The sequence below is a fragment of the Lutzomyia longipalpis genome, chromosome 1 (genome assembly GCF_024334085.1).
Source record: "Lutzomyia longipalpis isolate SR_M1_2022 chromosome 1, ASM2433408v1".
NCBI classification, from domain to species: Eukaryota; Metazoa; Arthropoda; class Insecta; order Diptera; family Psychodidae; genus Lutzomyia; species Lutzomyia longipalpis.
In genome coordinates, this window is record NC_074707.1 from 47,355,615 (window position 1) to 47,378,332 (window position 22,718).

A 22,718-nucleotide genomic window follows, 5' to 3' on the forward strand; every position below is an offset into this window, starting at 1 on the left:
TAATTTAAGAACAAAACTTAACTGCATGGAAGGGACTTACCCCATGTCTCTTGCATAAGACTCTTTTAAAATTGGGGAAAAAAGGGTTTCAATTTATTAGAGCATTGCAAATTAAACTTCCTTTCGCCCGTTTCAGTCTGCGCTGCAATTGTGTGCAATTTAAACATGAAAAGTTGATTTTGTGCACTTTTAAATCATTGCAGTTTGCATTAAATTTTCCCCTTGTGGGACAAAACATTTTATTAGATTTTATCAAATAGATTAAGAGATAGGAAGCTTAAACGAGAGTAAACATATCTTCTGAGATATTTTAAAGAGTGCGCGCTTTTATGTCTGTTGGTATTTCCAATGTTGTGTATGTTTAGAGTGGTTAGAGTTGTGTAAAAGTGCTTAATATGGTGGTTGTGATGATGATGAGGGGGAGGGACAAGAGCATGCGGGAGAGTATTGAAATATGCCACTGAATAAATTGGCTTTAGGGGCTGCTAATTTAGTTAATTAAACATTGAAAAATCTACAATATTGATCATTATTTTTTTTAAACAATAAAAAATGATAAAATCTTCATTTTATCCGTATTCTACCTAGCAAAACTAAAAGAATAATTGATTGAGAAAAATTGATGTCTTCTGAAGTGCATTGCCCCTGTGCAAAACTCATGCTGGAGAGATTATTGAGAAGGCAAAAAAATGAGAACTGCATAAACAAAAAGCGTCAAAGAATATCAAAATCGTTTCGTAATTGCACACACCGTACTCTAAGTTTGTATTAAGTGCAATGTAAGTATATATTTGAATATTGACTTTCACATTATGACTTTATTTATTGCAATTGATTTGTGTGCAACCTATTAGAAATATGCCGACATATTTCTCTCTCGCTTTTCAATTTGCAGCATCCAAACACCCAAGCTATTTGTGCATATATTATCGTCAATTTGATGGTGGCAAATGAATGAAATTGAGTGAATGATGGGTTTTGTAGTTTACAATTTTATGAACATTATAAGAGTCAATTGCTTCATAATTTTTCACCTTGTTAGAGAAGACAGAGAGGGGGAGAGAGAGACATGTTTCTCAATTGATCATCTATAATTTTTCCTTCTTCTCTATACACACAGCAATGAGAGAGTCCACCCATATGTAGGTATGTAATGTATAATTGGTGAGAAATGCAGTGAAATGAGTTTATTTGTTTGAACAATTTTTCTGTCTTTCACCTCTCCTTTTGATGGAGATGCTGCTTCATGTATATATGATGGTTGCCAACATGCGTGTTATTTGGGTCAAAGATCAGTAGTTCAAGAAACATACGATTGGCAAAAAAAGGCATCGCGCACACAGCAGAAAATGCAGAAATCGCAATGAAGGTGAAAATTAGGACATGTGCGGGGTTGGATGGAATGAAATGCGCGAGAGTGTAATTGAAATGAATTTTCGATTTCATGGATAATTTTTCTGTTGTTCTTCTTGTTTCGCAAGTTTTGTCTTTAAATCTCATTGCTTATCGACATCTTTATCCGCCTCTTGCACATTGCCAAAAAAAATTCCTTCTCCAACACTTTCGTTTGTTGTTCCTCCTTTTGTTATATGTATTGGGTGTGTATCACATGTGCAATTATTTCAATTTGTAAATTATGATGCAACTTTGATCTGTTATTCTTCGATTCACGATGAAAGGGAGGGTGAGTGATGAAGAAGAGAAGAGATAACTTAACAATGTTCAATGCTTTCTTTCCAAGATATTCCCCAATGTAAATGTTTATACAGTTTGTTGGGAAGGTTGGGAAAAATGAAAGAGTTTACTAATATTTAATTTATTTAATATTTTAATACGTTAAAAGATTTAATTTTTAAATTAGTATTAAATAATTATTTTTGGTTTATTCTTGCTTGCCCAACTACTTCTTATTTTCATTTAAAATTAAGCAAAACATTGTGTCTCAGACACCTTGTTTTCATTCAGTGATCTTCAATAAATTCTTCTTGGCAATATATTAAAATGTAATGTTAAAAGAACATACGGTGAAAGATAAAAAAAAATCCATTCGATAATGAAATGAAAGAAAAAACGCCCTCAAGATAAAAGTGCAAAGGTACGAATCAATTAAATGTTGGTATGTATCGAGAAATAATAAAAAAAAAATCCAAGTATTTACAAGATGCATAAAGAAAAGAATCAAGGTAATATTTTTACTTTCATTTGAACTTCTTTTGCATAAGAAAAAATATTAAATCAATACCTGGGAATGGTTAAATAAAATACCTATCAAATGCAACAGAATATTCACAATTATTGGGGAGAGAGGGCGATATAGTCACGCATTCTTGCAAATTTATGTTAGCCACGATCATTTGTATTAATTAATTTATGAACATCACCCAAGGCGACACACGCAACTTTCTTCCAATCGCATATTGTTAGACTTTTATCTTTAAGACTCTTTGCGCGCGCAATGTATTTTCCTTCCTCACCATATCCCCCACAACGTTGGTCATTTTCTTCCGTACGCTGACTTTGCGAAAACTTAATGAAGTTGACATTCGTTACAAATTAGATGCTATTCAATGCATGAGGGGTTGAGGTGCGCAATGTGGCCCCCATGACTTTAGTGCGACCAATGAAGCTCCTCATAGTTAGTTTGTACATGTGGAAGAACCTCTCTTTTCTCAATTTAAAATCAATTACAAATACCAGTGGTGCTTTTCGCGAAATAATCAATATCCATGGGAAGTTCCAGTGACGGGAAAATAATCACCTCGTTTCGCACGTCCTACTCGTGGAGATTATCTTTCAATTTGTATATGCGCATTACCTATATGTACCTTTCCACAGGCCGACACATTAATTTGTTCATTTTGTTGAAATATAATCGAGTAAAAAGGCCACCAGAAGTCGCAATAATTCAATACAATTTTTATCATTATCCCTCATTTTTCATTAATAAAATCTTCTTTTCTTCATAAATCGTTTTTTTTTTATCTTTTGTTGTGTAATAAATATATGTCTGTACATAATATGAAGAAAGGTATGAATAATGCATTAATTTTGAATTCGAATTTTGATTACTTACATACAATATTTTTATTTCTTTTATAAAGGGATTGTTGTCCCGATGAAAAAAAAACTGATGATAGCACCCAGAAAACATGTGTAAGAGTGATTGAACATTTTATGTTTTGCAACATTATACCTCCCGAAGGAGAGAATCAACATTTCAATTTAATACTTACAGCACATTTCGACGTGTCCATTATTTCTACTTCTGTCGTAACATTGTCAAACGTAACTGTGTGCCGATAGAGGAAATCTGCAAGAGAGCAAGAAGAGCATGCAATTAGTAACATACAAAATAATGAAGTTTCTTCACGAGAAGATCTCCAAAGAACACCTGCAATTATTTTCTTGAAACACTCTTATTTTCAATCCAATAGCTTGGGCATTTCTGGGACAATCCTCCTTAAGGGCTTTGCAAAGAAACGAAAGGATGGATAATCTACAAAATTGAATTATCTCGAAAGTTTCATTTTTCATTTAAATGCGCGTGATTCACTTTTAGCACAGATTTTTTGGCAATTTTGGCAATAATTCCATATTATTCTGTAACTCGCGGCGGAAGAAAAGTGGTGAGAGACATGACTGCATCAGTATAATATTTTGGGTTGATATTTTTCTCCCTGAATTGAGTTGAAGTGTTGTAATTGCTTTGGAAGTGTTTCTTTGATTTATTTCCATCATCGTGCAAGGAAAAAAAAAGAAGAATTACATTTAAATGGTGAAGATCATTTAGAAAGTTTTCTGTCTTCTCAACTTTAAATATTGTACAAATTGTGCATGGAAGGGCTTACTTACTGCAAGATATTAAATATGTATGTACATATAGATGCACAAAATGATATATGCAATGAAATTGAAATTAAAAAAAAATATCGTCCAACCGTGAAATTTCACGATCATCTTCCACAACACATATTTTTGGTTTACTTTGACATTGAATTTGTTGAAATTGGTTGAAGGAAATAATTTAAATATAAAATAATTTCACTTATTGTGACAGAATGAATTAATTCCCGTTGCTGGTAATATATTTTGAGATTTTATTTTTGTTGTATGTAGGTACGTTATATTAAAGAATTCTCCCGCATTTTTCTGTGGCACAGTGGCTGCTGTGTGCCCTACTTGATCGTCCATTTTCACCACCTTCAATCTTCTTTTATGATGAAACCTTTACTTTGGAATTCATACCTTTCAGGCTGAATGAGTGAATTAAGAGAAAGAAATTGAATTTTGGGAATTTTCGGAATTCTTTTGTACATCTCATCCACGATGAGGTGAGATGATTTCTTTTTTTCTACCTGCCAAGATCATGCAAAATTAATTAAAATATATAATCTTTGCACATTTTACTCGCAAATATTATCATAAGGTAAGAAAAATTTTCATTTAATGCATTAGAATTTAAAAAAAAAAAAGAATTTTACTGTTGCAAAGCATACAAAATGATGATTCAAATGAACTATTTTCTCGAGGTAATTTTTAACACCTAAGGATCTTTTTTTTTTTCGTGAGATTTTGTCAATGTTTGATACACGCACATGTCTATGAGAGAAGAAATTGAATATTCATTTAACTAGAGTCTCTATACGGAGAGACTTGCAAATATTTTTGATAAATTGCAATTAACATTAACGGTAGCGTGCGTGTTTGGTAACACTCTGTTTTCCATGATTACATCTCAGGTGTCTCTCTGGTTGGCACCTTCAAGAGCTTCTTGGTTTTACAATTTAACTATGAAAATTATCTTCAAGTTCACGGTGTTGTATATATCTCGCCTTTTGAGTTTCACTTTGCACCTTCAGTCCTTCTATTCTTCACTATATGTATGTACCTATCTACCTATATCTATGTGGTATTTATTATGTCTTTTTATCCCGTCTCATTGCATTATATTCTTATTTTATATTGTGAGGTTTTGTGATTTTGTCAAGGTTTCTTCTCTCTCTCTCTCACACATTGCTAATTTAATTCACCAAAAGATATGGCAATGGAGAAACTCCAAAGAATTATTTTTTGCTACATACCTACATAAAAGCTAGAATAAGTCTATTTATATATAGAAGAGAGAGAGGATATACATATGTTGCAAAAAGGGAAGCAAAAGAGAAAATTCAAGTAATTTGTTCGAATGTTTAGTTATTGTTTTTTTTTATATTCAACTGTTCACATTCACACTTCACCGTGTACACCTTTGCAATTGAATTGAAAACAACAACATGCAAAAAAATATATTGCAGAAATTATTGGCATGGTGATCTTCTAGTAAGTTCAAATTAGTGTAACATAGTGATGGAACTGAAAGTGGAAAATTGGGTCTCAATTTCAATGTTCTCCTCTCCATTTCCTATGTTATTATTTACTCTATCACCTGCATTACTTATGCTTTTGCAGTCTTTCTGTACATATGAGCATTTCATATTTATTTTTGTTATTTTATTTAATACGTTGATATATTAAGGAATGTATGTAACATAAAATCAAAAGCAATTTTCAAATAAATTTCTTCGTATTGAATTTATCAAAAAAAATTTATAAAAATCATCCAAGAAACAATATTTAGGATATAATTCACAGCTAAGTAAATTCGGCTTTGTTAGTTTTTTAAGCTAGACTTTAGTTTTTGTACCGGGCATAATTTCTTTTAAGGAAAAGCTTTTATAGTTTAAAGTTCAGGTTAAACTGTATCGGAACAGATTTTTTTTTTTCAATTTCATCAATTTTTGATATCCTAAAATGAACTGAATATACGCCTAGCCATTTTAGATGCCGAAATTCTTAAATTGACTTTAAATCCTTCAGAGCTTGACCTTAAAAAAGTTATGTTAAGCTTAAAAAATTAAGGTTAGTTTATGAAAACTTTAGTCTACCTTTTTGGGAAAAAATGAGGTTCAGCTTAAAAACCTAGTCTGGTTCAGGAAAACCTAAACCTAGAATAAAAATTTTAAGCCTAGATTAAAAAAAATAGGTCTAACCTAAAAACTTATAAGCATTGCTCAAGCCTGATTTAAGCCTGACTTGTTAAAGAATTTCAACCTTAGTCTAAAAAGGTTTTATACTTTCTTTTTGATAAATCTGTAACTAAAAATCATCTTCAAACTCCTAAACAATGTTTATATATCTGGTAACTTCCATTTGATTAAATGGCTTAAAAAGGGAAATTTTAATTTTTTAACCTGCGCTTTGGTGCACTTCAATCTTCATGTATTGATCTCTTTCTCTCGTGGCAGAATAATTTTGTATTTTATCGCATTTTTACAATCAATTTTTGAGGTGTAAGCACCATGCTCAATGTTTGTTGGTCAAAAGCAACATTAAATTGCACTGAAAACCTTCTAGTTTTGCCTGCCTTCCATCGTTTTACACAAATATCTCTCTCCACAATCTTATTTTATTTTGTTTGCTACATATACATAAATTTTAAACACTTTTGCTTCCATTTGGCACTTGCATTTGTCAATGTTTTCTATGCACAAAATATGTGGCCCTTAAAACAATATCAACTCCGTTGTCTCTTTCCTTTTTTTTCGCTCAGCATAAATTTCAAAAATAAATCGAATAAAATCAATTCGCTTGGATGCCAATGGATGTGCTTTAATTTGTCCTGGTGAACATGCAAAAGTCTGTGAGTGAATGGTGTGGAATAATTTTAACCTGAAGTCCCCATATCTTACCGAGTTAATCCTTTCATTGCACCCTTATTCTTCTACTTCATTTATACGCTTTATTTCCAAGAAAAAACGTGAAGTTATATTTTTTGTACTTTGTATTTCCTTCCTGTACAATTTAATCGTTAATTGTTGAGAGGAAACTTTAAACTAAAAAGTAAACTTATAAATCTATTAATTTAAAATTTTTCTTAATTTCTGAACTTATAGTTTTATGTCAACTCAGTGCGGTGCAATCTTTTTTTTTTCTTCTTTAATTTTCTCTTGCGATTAATGGCACAAATTTCATTTTGCTATATAGAAGCGAGTTTTATACTTGTCCGAGATTTAAAAAAGAGATCTAGGTAGTAAAAAAAAGACCGACAAAACTAACTAGAATGAGATTGGAACGTGCAAAAATGATTAAATATGCTAAACGGTGCTGCGGATTTATAAAGTGTGATACGACTGGGAGACCGCATACAAACAAAAAATGTAGACAAACTTTAAAGCTTGATTAAGTCGCGGAATATGTGCGGATTTTATTGTGGTACACACAGAGAACAAAATATCCGATATTCAAATCAATGGAAATCATTAGCATAGATCTTGGGGTTATATAGCATACGTACAGTACTCATATATATTATTTGAGAATGTTGTTAAATTACAAGGATCGTGTTGAAAAGTTCATGTGATTCACTAATAGAGGATTCTTTTTTGCTACTATCGGTGCTTAAATTATATATACACGTATTACCTACGACCTACATGACTATTTATTAAGATGAGAATTACTTAATACTTTTGGAATTATCTCATGGCGGCTCGAAACATTTAAAGAAGGTGAATATTTGGGAACATATCGAATAGTTTTAGTTTTTCTCCTGGGAGAAATGGAAATGTCTAAGACACTACAAGTTTGTTAATTTATTTTATTAATTTAACTGTTTTAGTATAAAAATATAGGGGTAACTGGGGTAAAATGGTGAATGTCAAAAAAATTAAATTCATATCTCAAGAAGTAGTGGGGGCTATAATTTGTGCAATTTAATCAGTAGTTGCACTTTATACCCCTGCCTAGGCCCAGACAGTTTCATAATATTTGATACAATTTTTTGGCTTTTATTTGAAAAACAAATATTCCGAACCGAATTTCTGAAATTTAACTTTTTTTTATTTTTTTTATTCAAAAAATTTTAACTAGTACACAAATCTCTCATTCTCAATAGATATTATAGTGCCTTGCTAAAATAATTTCATTAAATTAAGAGTAGGGAACAAAAAACAGCAATTCACCATTTTGCCCCAGAGTTGGGGCAAAATGGTGAAAGTGCAAGGGTTTGGAAAATGGACTGAAAATGCATTTTCCCGTTGAGATAGAAAGAAATCGTCTGAGACAAATTTGTAGCCCGAAAAATTTGCTATAATATAGTTGTCATGGTAAAACTTACATATTTCCATGGAACTCAGGAAAAATTACTTCCCGAAAATTCACCATTTTACCTCAGGTTTTCCTACACATAAGGGATTTTCAAATATCCTTCGCGTATTTTTTTTAGCTAAGAATGCTGAGATACTTAATAATTCGTCTTCTTATTTATGTAGTTTGGTGGGTGCAGGCATAAACGAAATAAAGAGCGAACTGATTCCTTTATTTATTGACCACTTTATCATCAAATAAAAGTCAGGAAATGCAATTCTTTACACACATGCTGTGAAGATCTAACTTCCTGTCCTATAAAATGTCACATTTCGTGCACAGCATCTCCTTTGAACATGAACTACATCATATACATACATACCTCTACCCATTTCAATGAGATAATGGAGAGTGGGAAAAAAACTAGCGAAAATCCGCAATGGACTCACAGCAAAAATATATGAAGAAAGATAGGAAAATTGGTGCCCTGCAAACATATATGAGACTTTTGCTCTTTTCCTCCCTTTGATTCTATTAAATTATTTTATTGCCTATCATAATCATATAACAAACGACCATTAAAGTTCGATAGATCAATGCAAATAAATATCCGGCAAAATAGTTATGCTCATATCGTATCAAATAGCCATTTCTCTTCTCTTTCTCCTTGTAATACCTTTAATGTTGGCTCGTGCTTATAGTTTACTTTAGGCGATATTTATAAAGTTAAATTCTTTTTCTTTTTGAAAAAATAAATCTTTGATGCTGTTATTTGTTGTTTGCACATGATTTCGTGGATCCATTGTCCATGAATATTTTTTTTACAAAATTTTGTTTGGACATTGATAAAATTTTTCTCAAACTTTAAGCAAAAATTCAACTAAATATTAAAGTGATGGTAAAAAAATTTCAAAGTCTTTGTCACAAGTTTTTTTTTATAATAATTTCATGTGCACGACTATGAAATTTATTGAGCAGTGCGGAGAATTGGCATCTTTCGTTATTTACTTCTTTGCCCTATTCACTATCTCATTATTTATTTTTCCACTGCTAATACCAACTTTTAATGAGAATATAAGTTGTGTTCGATGTGGTGGTTACCGTTTTTTTTAAAACTTCTTCCTCACTATTTCATCTCAATAGCTGCTCGTGTGCAATTTTCAATATAATAGCTTGTCGAGAATGAAAATTAAAGGAGAAGAGGGGAGTTCTATATGAACTTTATATATATTTCTTTTAGACCTCCGCATTACTTCACATACAAAGAGGAAGCTTTTCCCCCAAGTAAAATCCGGGGAAAGATCCACATAAAAAAATCCATATATAGCACGATTTGCTCATCTGTGAGATTTGCGATAAGGATTAAATGTGGAAAAACGAAAGACCAGCAGTGGAGAGATTCACTACAATAAACTGATCTTTTATAGAGAGAAATTTTTTTTTAAAAATATAGCAAATTTTGCTATTTAGTTATTTCTCCTCTTACAAGAAAATTTGGAACTTGTTGCAATTGTTCTTGCATTGTGGGGGCAAAATTCCCGAAATGATTAGAAGATATCGCAAGGATTGAATTATGAGAAATCACAGAGATGCTCTTAAAGAGAGAAATCACAGCGTCAAAGTCACGAATTTCTTTTTTGAATCTTCTGGATAATGCAATTGAAATTTTTTGGCTTTTAGAGAGTTTTTTTTTGCATTTCTCTCAGTTATCTATATTTTCTTGATAACAATAAAACAAACTGACCTTTGTAACCTTTTGGATTAATTAAATCAAAATTTTTGAGTAAGTAAAATCATGAATCATGCCCTAATGAAATTGAAAACTATTTGAGAAAATGCTTAACATTCCGTGTATATTTTTGTGTATAAATCGTGGATGGAAAGCAATCTTCAAAAGAGATCAATCAGTTCAAAGACAATCCATCCGTGTTTATAGAAGACTCGGAGTATGAGGAAAAATGAAAGTTTTTTCTTCAAATTTGGCTTTAGTACATTCAACAATTTTAAGATTAAGACATGATAAAAAAAAATAATTGCAAACAAGTAAGAAATTTTTCTTGTTATTCCGCAACATTTTAAAGACAGACAAGGAAAGGACTTTATCCAAATTTTCTACGCACATTTTCCTTTCATTTCATCTCAATTTCTGCTTACTTTAGCAAATAATCTTCTTGACTTTCTGGTTTAACAATTCAACAACTGAAGGTGCTTCATCAATGCAAATGGCTAACAACTCTTGAGACCTCTGATCCAACTGACTCATCAAAATATGAGTGATCTTTTTGGAGTCTGCGTACCTTTTTTTCTCCTCCTCTTATTCTTCTTCATGTACCACAAATAGTTCAATAATCTCACATATAGAGAGATTTATTTTCCCTTTCTTTTGATACAAAAGAAGTTAAAAAAAAACTCTTACAATCTTGAATTACTAAATAGGCACGGATCGCATTGGATTGTAGGTATATATACTTACCACTTGTTGAGCTGTATTCGCCGATGTAGCGCTTTGTCAGGTAACGAACTGTCACAGCTGCGGAAGAAGAAAAGAATTAATTAAATTACAAGAAAAATCACAAGTGTTAAATTTCTCATTGCGCACAAAGCCCTTTTTTAGCATCAATTTTCTCTCTTGCGACTCAACCATTGTTTGTTTTTCACTTTGAACCATCTGTATACATAATGTAGGTATGTAAAAGAGAGAAAAAAGGCATTATATTTTCACTTCAAATACGATCAAATGTTTTGACATGAAGAGTTGCCTTTTTCTTACAGTTTGAAAGTGAAATTAAAAGTAAAATTTCCACCTACAATTGGCGAGAGAGCTTTTGTCCCTCGCATATCGCCGTTTTTGAAAGCAACTCTAAATTTATTATGGGTATATGCCTTTTATTTTTTTTTAATGGAACGATCTGTTGAGATGAAAAAAAGCGTCATATTTTGCACAGCTATGAAATCAAAATAATAAATACTTTTGGACGGCATTGGATATTTCGCAAAGAAAGTGGAAATTCTTATCTTTATGGGTTTTCTCGAAATATGTAATGTGAATGGGAATAAAATCTCACTTTAAGGTTTTGAATAGAAATCTCCTATTTGGACCCCGATATACCAACTATGTGGTTTTTAGTTTAAATTTGTAGTGTATATCACTGCGAAAGTCACAACAATTCATAAGTCATGTGTGCATTTCTGTGTGTTAAGTTTCCATTGAAAACTTAAAACTAAAACACCCGCAAAGGAGACAAATTGATTAAGTTGCCTGAGTTGAGGCTTGTTTTATGAGATAGATACCGTGGTATAGGTAATGAAATGTTAATAATAATACCTATTTATTACATTTCACTGCACTAACTGATAAAATTTTACCTGAAAAATCATACCTAAATAATCAGAGATTGGTGAACCAGTGAAAATAACGCGGGAAATAATTTTAAAAATTCAACAATTCAAAATAGAGCAGCAATTAAATTATTTTTATGCTACTTTTTTTTTGTTATAAGTTGTCCTATGGGTAGGCCAATAATGTGAACTTGTATAGTAGCGCCTGACAAGCGAGTTAACCATAAAATCTCCTTAAGTTTATCCGTGAAAGTTTATCATCGTGAAACAACAAATAATCCGACTATTCAACAATTGCTAATGATTCGATCGCCCACGTTGATGTGGCTGAAAATGGAGAGAGAAATATATAGTATATAAGAGGAAATACCCTACCGGAAGCTTAAATTGATTAATTATTTTTACTCCTCCCATTTGAAGGAATTTTTTAGCGCGTAATACAATTCTCTCAAAAGCGAAATTCCTCCATAATCCTCGACCCGTAATTGTATTATGCAGAATAATAGGTAAAGTGAAGTGAAAAAAAATTGAGGTGACTAGCACAAAAGTCGGATAAACTTGCAATTATGCAATGTGATCATATTAAATTGTCTTGACGGTGTATTTAAGCTGAAGCCAGCAATAATTCATAAACTTGAAATGATGTGAAAAGCGCCACAAACACACTTTGTAATAAATTAAAGCCTTTATCGTTGTGCTGATTAATTATTTGTCAATTGAAGACTGTTAGAAAGAGAGAGGAGAGTTAGCTTCGCCACTATCAAATATTCAGCAGTGGTGTCAAGTATTAAATTTATTTTCACACATAAAGAATGCATATAAGATGGGAAATCTCACTTGTACGATTCATTTGAGAGTCTCTATACGTATATACCTTTATCCATATAAAAGTGAATTCACGCACACAATATTAGCTTAAAGGATATATATTTCAGTGAACTAATAGATCTTTGAACTTTATAATTTAATGAAAAGTATCACAAAATTTGAGGTAAAGCTCTTTAAGGTTTTTTTCTTCTTCTATTAGACATAATTTGATGAGATTTTTTTTTCCTAGAGAGAGACAAGGAAATAAATTCCAAAGATAAATATTGCAAAATCTCCCATGGTATATAAAATGTGTAAGATGCAAATAAAAGCTTTTTCTGCTTTCTTTCTTATTGTGTGATTTATGAATACTTCGCTAAGAGCCAATTTATAGTCTCAACTTGATGATGATTACTAAAGAATCTTCCGCAAAATATTTCATGTATTTTATTGATTTGAACTCAAAAGCAGACTTTCATGAAAATGGCATATTTTCTAATTAATTGATTTGACCTACAACTTCAGGAAATTCTGCTAATACTTTTTTTTTATAAACAAAGATAAAAAAAATTACTTCTAATTGACTTATAGCTCTAAATTAATGTTCTTTCAATGTTTTGATAAAATTATGTTTAAGAGAAGTTTTAATGATATTGGAATTATATGGAACACTAGACAACTATTTTAAATTAAAAAAAGAAATGATAAAATACTGGAAAAGTTATCTATAAAATGCAATGAAGATGTTGCAAATTAATTATCATAAAATAGGTATGTAAAATAAAATGTTTTCTTATGCTAATTAATTGTACAGCAGTCTAGGTCTATGGGTCTTCTTCTTCTTCTTTTGCCATATGATTCTCTATACTTTCATAGGTTGTTTATTGACTCATAATGTAATACGTATTATACAGGTTAAAGCTAAATAGAATACCCTAGCCTAGAGTTTATGAGAGTTGGGAGGAAAAATTTTCGATGAGAGTATAAAAAGTCAAGTAAATTGCAATATTTATGAGTTTGCGGGTATTTAACATGGAAGTCGTGAATACGTTGCCTTTTTCTCCTTTCTCACACACAAGATAATCACATGGTGATTTTTGGCCTCCAAAGAGAAACAAAATCATCATGTTCTCGTGGATGTTATAACAACGATCCAATGGTGGTGTCCTGTGTGATGTACCACCACACAGTGTAAGATGATTTTCTGCAGTCAAAACATTGTTCGAGGAAAATTGTTATTGGCGCGAAGGAGATGCCAATACAACAATGTACATAAGTAGAGAAGAAATCGCTTGTAGACTTATGATTTACATCACTCTACGATACACAAAAGTTTCCATCACAAATATTTAATATTATACAAATTAATTGCAACAATTTATTGATGGTGGATTATGTTGTGTCTTATTTGGAAAAATATTATGCTGTTGTTACCCTTTTCTTTATTGAATATTAAATCTGGCGATCGAGGAATATTGAGAGAGCTTTCTAAATAGGCGATTTATTGACTTCCCTTGGCTGATAGGGAGCAAAATAAGAAATTAAGATTCTTCACGAAAAATTACACAAACTTCTTGGGCCAAATGAAAAGAAAATGATTTATTTGAGCTACCAAATGGAAAACAACTCTCTACAATTTTTTTCTTCATTCATTCAAAATTATGTCTTGGTAAAAATTGTAAGTGTTGTCTCAATTATAAAAAAAAGCAAAAGTGAGATAAAAATTAACGATGACGCTGCAAGTTTGGTGTATAGGCCAAGTTGATAATCTTACACGTATGTTGTGTAGCTTTTCTCTCTCGCTCACTGTTTATCCCAAAGGGAAATTGATCATGTGAAAGTATAACATAATAAAATTAAAGCTTATCATCTTCAATCGACTGAGAAAAACATTGTTAAAAGGTGCGAGGAGAAGTGCGAAAAAAATTGATGTGTCGATGAAGACACCCAGCACTGAAGGCGCATATTTTCTAGATATTTTTTCTGCTTCTTTTTTTTTTTAACGTATGTTGCATTTCCCATGATACCGTGTTTTCTTCCACCAATGCCACCGTGGTTGAGGCGCGGGAAATTATGGTGGTGAAGTTAATTAGTGGGAAGATATATGCATACGGGCATACCATGTTAATGGAATGTTATCAACGGATTCTCCGGCAATTTTATCGTGTCGTGTGCGTCTGGACGATGCCAAAATACGAAAATGTGACATGGATGGGTACATCAAATTAACTGTTGACAAAGTAGCAATGAGGAGATTCTCTGCTGTCCCCCGAGAAATCTCTCCGATGGCAGCAGCAGGTTATACGGTGTGTGTAGAAAGCTTTCTAAGCTTAAGAAATGCGCAATGCCGCACGCATTGACGATCCAAACGCGAAGGTTGTCCGCGTAGAAACAGTTATCCTCTTATTTAACACTTATTGGACACCACGTTACGCTTGTTATGTCTCTCTCCCCCTAAGAGTGTGAATAATGCAACTATAGTAGAAATTTTTAATTAGGAATTGTATTAGTTAAATTTACATCCAATGACATCAATTGTCATAAAAGAAAAATATTTTTTTTTATCCAGAAACTATTGCTCTTAAAAAAATACAAAAATAAACAATTTCGATATGAGTGAATGCTGCACAGATGGAATGCGAGCTTACGGCATATTTTTCCGCAGCAGTGTGAATGATACGTTGACAACAAACGTCCGCCAAGGCACGTGGAAGTACGCTGAGAAGGGGGATACGTTAAGGAACATCTTTCACTCGCCATAATGCAATCTTTTGGTCTTTCGGCTGTTTGGCTTTTTTTTGCAACATTGATGCACATACGGCTAAAAGATTCCATATTAGGAAGTTGTACAATTCTTCAACATACAACACCTGCGCAGAGTAATTAATTTTGATGATTTTGCACCTAAAATGCGTTAATTTTTTTTCTTAAAGAAAAGATTGGACTTGGAGCATATTTTTGTTAAATTTATTCTGAACATATCTACATTTATTTTATTTCATAAATTCAACATATCGCGAAAATGTGCACCTAATGCAATAAATAAATAAAGCGAAATGCCACGCAATATAGTCACAAATACCAACTCTAACTAACTTGGTTTAATAATGGAAGAGATCTTTGGCGGCAATGTGCAAATTTGAGATTAAATAAAGGGGCTGCTAGATGGATGGAGTGAAAAGTGGATGGATATAGGGTTATACACGGAAATCGCTTAACACATAAAATACATTTTTATTAGATAAGAGAGGGCTTATAGGTGGCTAAACATCCTGAAAGTTCGATTTTATTTTTAGAGAGCGAAGAAATGGAAAATAATTTTCAAAAAGGATTTTTTAAACCTTAACACCTAATTTTATGATATAGATGGCTTATTGTTTTGAATAAATCCCTCACAGCCCCTGATGAAGGTGCTGAGTAGAACCGAAAGCTTTGGGAGAAGAATGTTCGTATTTTAATCCCACCCCCAAACCATCCGACGAAGAACCCGGAACCAAGAAGTTAAACTTAACACCAAAATAATTCTTTAAAAACTATTTTTAGTTGTCTTTAAAAGCACTTAACTTCCAAAAATACCCCTCTAGAATAAATTTCTAGCATCAATGCTTTACATTTTACACAAAAAACTCTGAATAACCCTGCAAAGGATGACTTTTTGTATGCCATCGCGAAAGAGATGTTGTAACAGACCTATTGAAAAGTTTATTATTGTCTAGCTTAGAGTTGAAAAAGAGCCAACTAGTGCATTGGCGGTATGCTCTCAGGAAGTTAGGTGAATGATCAATTGGTTGCATTTTCTTTTGGAGGAGTGAATTGGATCGGGAGATTTACTGTGGATGCTGATGAATGTGGTTTAGTCAATTGCAAATTGACTGGTATCATTCTTCTTTTGCCTTTTCGCTTCTTTTCAACTGCCATTGTGTGGTGCGTACCACCGGAGTTTCATTTTTCACCATCATCTCTCTGGAAAATGGGACTAAATTATGGGTTACAGAGGGATCATTCAGTTATATATTTGTTGCAAATTTCTACCTTACAAACCGAAATACAATTTTTTTTCGTCGCTCTCATAGGACTCTCTTTGTGGATGATGTGGTGTATGTGTGTTATGCAGGGAGAGTGAAAGATTATCAGGATTGCAATTCAGGTCAAGATGCATCGAAGAAACACATCACATGTTGATGTTTATTTTTTATTTTTTTGTGTAATTCGTTGACGAGTGGAGAGATGGATTATCTGTTGGCCACCACTGATGTTTTACGATGAAGATGATGATGATGGGTTCAGGGTCAGATTTTCCCATCTCATTTTACTTCTTCACGATGTATTTCCAATGTTGGGAATTGAAAGCGAATATGATGCGCGCGGGGAGTCATTAAACTGGGAGGATTTTTATGATTTTTACTCCAATTTATCATAATGTTGGATGTGGTTTAAGTTTGCTTTTTTTTCTTGCATTAGTTTATCTCTATGCTTTGGTCTCTTTCACTGAAATGGATTTTATTATAAAAGTGAGATTAACGCGAAAGTTTGTCACTTGCGAGAAGACTTTTATTTTTATATTTTTTTGTTTTATTTATTTTTCCACCACGCAGTCATCATATCTCATTTATACTTTTTGCACTTCTTTTATAAGCTTGCAAAGTGAATAAGAGAGAAAGACAGAAATTATGTTTCCATTTAATGTCAAATAATTAAATTATAATCCAATAAAAATTCATTCATAAGTCAATAAAGTTGAACTCCTCAATTTCATATAAGGAGATTGTTGATCTCCAAGTACAGAGGTGGGAAACCTGTTACTTAGGTAATGATTTTCTTTTAAAAAAGTTATAATGAATGGTATTTTTTATATCAAAAGAACTTTTGAGGAGGGTTCACTACTAAGCTCATGTTTACCTTTAAACCAGGCTTTAGTTTTATTGAGCCACAACTTATATAAAAGTTGAGGCGTAAAGTTTAACTTTAAGTTAAAGTTTGGTTTAAAAAACTTTGATCTAATCTAAAAGAAAAAGTAAGTTCAGGTTTATGAAAACTGACTTAGCTGACTTATGCCTAACTTAGGAAACTCAAGCAGGGCCTAGTAGTGAATTAATATACAATGTCTTTTATGTTTATTATAATTTAGAATTAATCCGAATTTATCCTTAATTTATCACCATTTTAATCATAAGAAATCATAAATTGAATATTGACTAATTTAGGTATATTTGGACCACTGGCTGTAAGGTTTTCCATCCATGTCGTTATAGTCTGTTCGATTAAAAATCATCCAACAGGTTTATTTTCTCTGACTCCTATCTTATGTGAACCTTTTACCCTGCCATGAGATGCTTTGCAGGCAAAGTTCCTCTTTGGCGTAAGGTAATGATGTGGAAGTAAAAAAAATGCAAAATACTCTTTATGTGTGTACACAGGTACTCGCGTTCATCAATTTTTATCACGACTTCTCATCCAATGTAGGTGTTATTTATTATCTCTGCATCGCACCAAGTTTGCATGTGGGGAAAATGCACGAAGAATCAATCACCAACCGCATTGGTGAGAGAGCAAGATACCACGAAGAGGTGCGAGAAAAGAGGTGTCTTGTCCTTGATCTAGTTATTGCATTATCTCTTCTGACCAAGTCCCCTGGATTTCTTCTATTAACCAACAACGCAATGTTGATATTAAATTGCATAACTCTTCTTTTTTTCTTCTTAACATATGTTCAGCATTTAATTTACTCGCCACATTCACGCAATTCTGTCATTTCTTCCTCCTTCGATCGTGTAGTCTGCACGGTATAAGAATTTGTAGAATTTATCGCGTGGTGATGTTTATATGAGTAAAGAGAGATGATTTTCAATGGCAGTGCAAGTTTAATGTACATTATTATATTATATGTATGTATGCATTTATGTGCGCGGTGTGCCTGTTGAAATGTTGGCTGCAAATTTAAGCTGTGCGCATATATTACATGGAAAACTCATCGATCGCGTGGATGAAAGATCTAACAGGGAAAAATTGAAGGTGTGGCTAATGAATCGTCATGTTCTGCTCCGTCTGACCTTCGTCTCTGCAACATTAAAGAGTTGACCTGCTCTTCGGTCAGGTGAAAAGCATCATAAATTATAATTAAGCTTCCTTCAAATTGAAGCACAATTGCAATAGATTTTTGTCATTTTGTACACAAGTAAAGTATGTTTGTAACTATTTATATACACAATAATGTGCTATCTTGTCCATATATCCCTTTTCCGCACGTTTTTGCATTCTGCATTTTATTAAAAAGTCCTCGTCTATAATCCAAGTCAAATATAACAAGGCACAAGAGTGACTATGTGGAAAATGGCTAAGAAATTAACTTGTATATTGACATGATCCGTTATCACATGGTATAATCGAGGCTATAATTATTCATTTCTCACTTTATGCAACATACATATACATACATATATATGTGGAGAAGATGCATGTTAACAAGAGAATGATGCACCAAATTGATGATGTCGACAGATAGCAGACTTTGGTGTAGAAAAAAAAATAAAGGTGAAAAACATGAGACAGGAATTCACTATATACGATCAGCTACAATACACCTCTTACGTGATCCTCTTCATAGTTTTCTCATTTGAGGAATGCCTTCATCTTCCTTTTTTTTTCACCATCAACGAATTCTCTCGTACGTGCTAATGCATTTGATGGTCATACACGCGCCATATTAGCATCATCAATCTCTTCTCATCAGATGTTCTTATGCAGAGTGAGAGAGGACTTCGGAGTAAATAGAAATTTTGTAAATCAATGAGAACATTCTAGTACATTTTATTGCAAAGTTATCTAAAATGTAGGAACTTATACATTGCGGAAATGCGAAAAGTAAAGCTTTGTATTATGTCCTAATATTCTTCAAAAAGTATTTTATTATTACATAATAAAAAAATAATAAAGTTAAACTCTAACATAAAAACAGTTAAGAACATTTCTATGCAATTTTACATTTTTATTGATAATTTGTGCGTGTTACAAGAATTTTAAAGAAGTGAATAGTAAAGATATTCAATGTATTTAAATAAATGAGATTTGCTCTGATATCATTATATACCACATACACTACCCTCAAAACGTTTCCGTGTGAGCAAAAATCGTGTATTTTTTATGGAAAATTTTAAGGTCTATGGGTGAAATTCACTACTCAGACAGACTTAAAGTTTTTTTGAGAAAGACTTAAGTTTTCTTAAGATTCTTTAAGTTTTTTTTTTTAAATGTCTTAAGTTTTCAAGATTCGTTAAGAAAAAACTTAAGATTTATTCAGTCCAGCTGAATTGATCTAAATACATATTTTTCGATGATTTTTTCTGTTCGCTTTCAGGCACTTAAAAAAATCTTTAGTTTCCCTTTACAAAAAGTTATAAATCTTAAATTTTTCCTATGAAATTTTATGTTTTTCTCAAGGAATCCTAAGTCTGACAAGTAAATTTCACCCTATATCTCCGGTTTTGCTCAACCGATTTTCAAAAATTTTCCATTTTTGGAAAGGTGAAGAATGTAGCGTTTCAGAAGTGGCGGAATTGTGAGAATCCGTTGACCACAGCCGGAGTAGAACACATTTAAAATTTGTCCTAAAAATAAGCATTTTTTTCACACCTGGAAACATTTTTAGGGTAGTGTATGGTGTAGTGTTAAATTGTAATTTACAGACAATATGTGTAGAACCATATAGATTTAATAGGTATAAAGTGAAGTGATTGGACATGCGTGAAGGCATCCTTTTTCGTATGATTGGATAGACTTTTGCAACCATTTGTGTATAACATTTTACCACTCACTTGAAAAGGGGAGATTGTGCGATGCATTAGGCAAACAGGCAGATGAATTGCCATACACTCGGTTAATTTGACATAATACTGTACATACCGGCTGAGTTTGATGATTAGAAAATAAAGGTAATACAAGGAAAATGTATAGACACGCGGGGTGAGCATGATGGTTTAAACATTAGGGAAGATGTAGTAAATTTTTCGTATGTTCAGCCGCATTGCCTAATCTATAAAATCTCATTTCATCGCTTAATGTTATCAATTATTCAAGCAGAGTGCGTTTTTGAAAGTCTCTCTCGCTTCTCCCTGACTTTCTATCTACTACCTGTCGAGGTGTAGGCACCTTTAGGACTCAAACACACCTAGTTTATCACAAGACTGGTTGTTGAATTTCTTCTTTTTTTTTTCACTGCAAAGAATTAATGTATAATATGCGAATTGCTAGATGGGCATAACTTTTTCTCAACAGACAAAATTTGCAAGAGGGACATTTTTTGCATGTCAGAGGAATTTTAATACTCCAAGTTGGATAATCATCATCGTCGTGAAGATTGTAGTCGTGTGGGGACAATTATTCACAATCACGGTGTTCCCACAAAGTTGATTTATAATAGGTTTAGTGGATTTTTTTTTACTCATTTTTATTCCACAAGAAAGGTGAAAAAGTTGACATTAAAAAAATGACCGCTTATAAGTTCATAGCTGTGAGAATAAATGATGATAAAAATAAGAAAATGAATGTAGTAGAAATGCAAAAATCGATCTCACCCAACATTCCACAGTTTCTTCAAACTTCCTACTATTGAACTACTTTTAGTCGGTCGTGTGATTTTTTTTGCGCGTGTTTACTTGTCAAAATTAATAAATTTATACATGGCAAGGGGGTTTTTATCACAATCATCAACAATATATATTATTTTCGTCATGTCTCCCCGGTTGTTTTTATCGCGTGATTTGCTCTTCACCTCTTTAACACATTAGATCGTCCCATGGTGATCTCTGCGCAGAGGATCATTTGTAAAAATGATCACTGTACAAATTATTTATGTCACAGTATTTCAAGTAACATATCAATCAATCTTGTAAAGTTGCTGGTGCTTTTTACTCTCGCACCGTCTCTGCGGTGTTTTATCTTTTTATTTTTCTTTCTTTTTTTTTCATTAAAAAAAACTACTTTTTGCTATCCAAACACTACGTATTTAGTGTTACTCTTATCGTATCGTATGTATTTAACGATCAGCAATTAATGTCAATAAATGCTGATATGTTGGGGTGAATAATAGAAACCATCTTTCATGCATTTAGCAAAAATTATATAACAAGATCATGATGACTTTTGCCAACATTACGAAACATACATACATACATAGCTACAATTTTTGCAACCTAATGCGCAGCACAACATTTCCCCAGTCCGATCAAAAATGTAGATCAATGAGAAGCATATACTTTTGATTAGATGATTTGTATGCAATTACAAGGTATTGGATTGGTGATTAATTTAAAATAAAAACCATTTTCATGTTAAAATCTTCCATTTATGTTTGACTTAATGGGACATGTGAAAAGAGACTATATAACTTTTTTATTGCAAATTTTATTGCAAAGAAATTTCACGGGGAGACATCATTTTTCTTTCTTTTTTTTTCCTCCTGAAAATTTTTCAGGTGTTCTCTCTTACCAACCCATGCGAAAATACCACCAATTTGTTGTGTAAATTTTTGTCGTGAAATTTGCTGTGAAATTTGCAAAAAGAGGAAATCACTTGTAAACGATCGCTTGACTTTTTAATCGAATAAAAATAAGTGGGTTATTATGTGTGAAATGACCATACATCGTATAATGAGTAAAGGGTTGTCGCATGTTTTAATTCCTTAATTGCACTTGAAAAGTAAAAGTGAAAAATCGCAAAAGTGTTGGAAATCAATTGATTTCTAATATGGAAAAGATTATCTTTCTCGTTTGAATAGTTCAATTTGCGCCAGAAGAAAAACAGAAGATTTTAAATTTTAATTGAAAAACTCACCTGTTTTCCCTGTCTTTGAGCTGCCAAGTACTACAACACGTATTCGATTTAAATTAGTCATTGTCCCAATTATAAATATATCTGGGAAGTTTTTTCTTCACAAAATTAATTTTGGTATCAGGAAATGCTGTGCAAAAAAATCCCAAAGATGAATGTTGTTGCTGATCACCCACAGAGGCTCATTTTGTCCGTTTCAGACGCCCAAGAAGCACAATTAACTTCTTGACGCCAATTTAGGGAATTTGTCGTTGAATTTATCATTGTGAGACACTGGAAAGAAAGAGAAGAAAAATTACATTAAAAATATCTTCTCATGTAAATCCATAGTGGGGTAATTTGGTCGGGTTGAGGGAGAGAGAGAGAGAAGGGAAAAAGGACACTAATTTGCAAGTTCTCTCTGTTGCAGATTCTCGATCATTTTTTTCTCCTCTTTCTTTTGATAAAAATATTGAACAAAATTTACCATCATGCAATGGCATTTATCAGAGAAGTTGGAGAAAAGCGAAAAAACGAAAAGACTTCCTTCGCAGAGACATCATACTAATGGGGAATAATTTTACCTGGCGCTGCGTTTACAGAAAAAAAGCAAAGTAAGAAGACAACTTTTCATGTTTCGTCGA

At 32.4% G+C, this 22,718-nt stretch overlaps 1 protein-coding gene across 2 annotated transcripts in view; it reads right to left on the bottom strand.

Moving 5' to 3' along the window:
* The window catches only part of LOC129787903 (ras-related and estrogen-regulated growth inhibitor-like protein), a 34,900-nt gene that overhangs the window by 5,901 nt on the left and 6,281 nt on the right, over positions 1-22,718 (bottom strand). For both annotated transcript variants that reach the window (XR_008750271.1, XM_055823740.1), the window contains exons 2-4: positions 22,099-22,368; positions 10,598-10,654; positions 3,234-3,310 (exon numbers count right to left, since the gene is read on the bottom strand). Coding sequence is in view for 1 of the 2 variants with exons in the window: in XM_055823740.1 (XP_055679715.1) it covers positions 3,234-3,310; positions 10,598-10,654; positions 22,099-22,159 (195 nt within the window). In the remaining variant the exon portion in view is untranslated. The remainder of the gene's footprint in view (positions 1-3,233; positions 3,311-10,597; positions 10,655-22,098; positions 22,369-22,718) is intronic.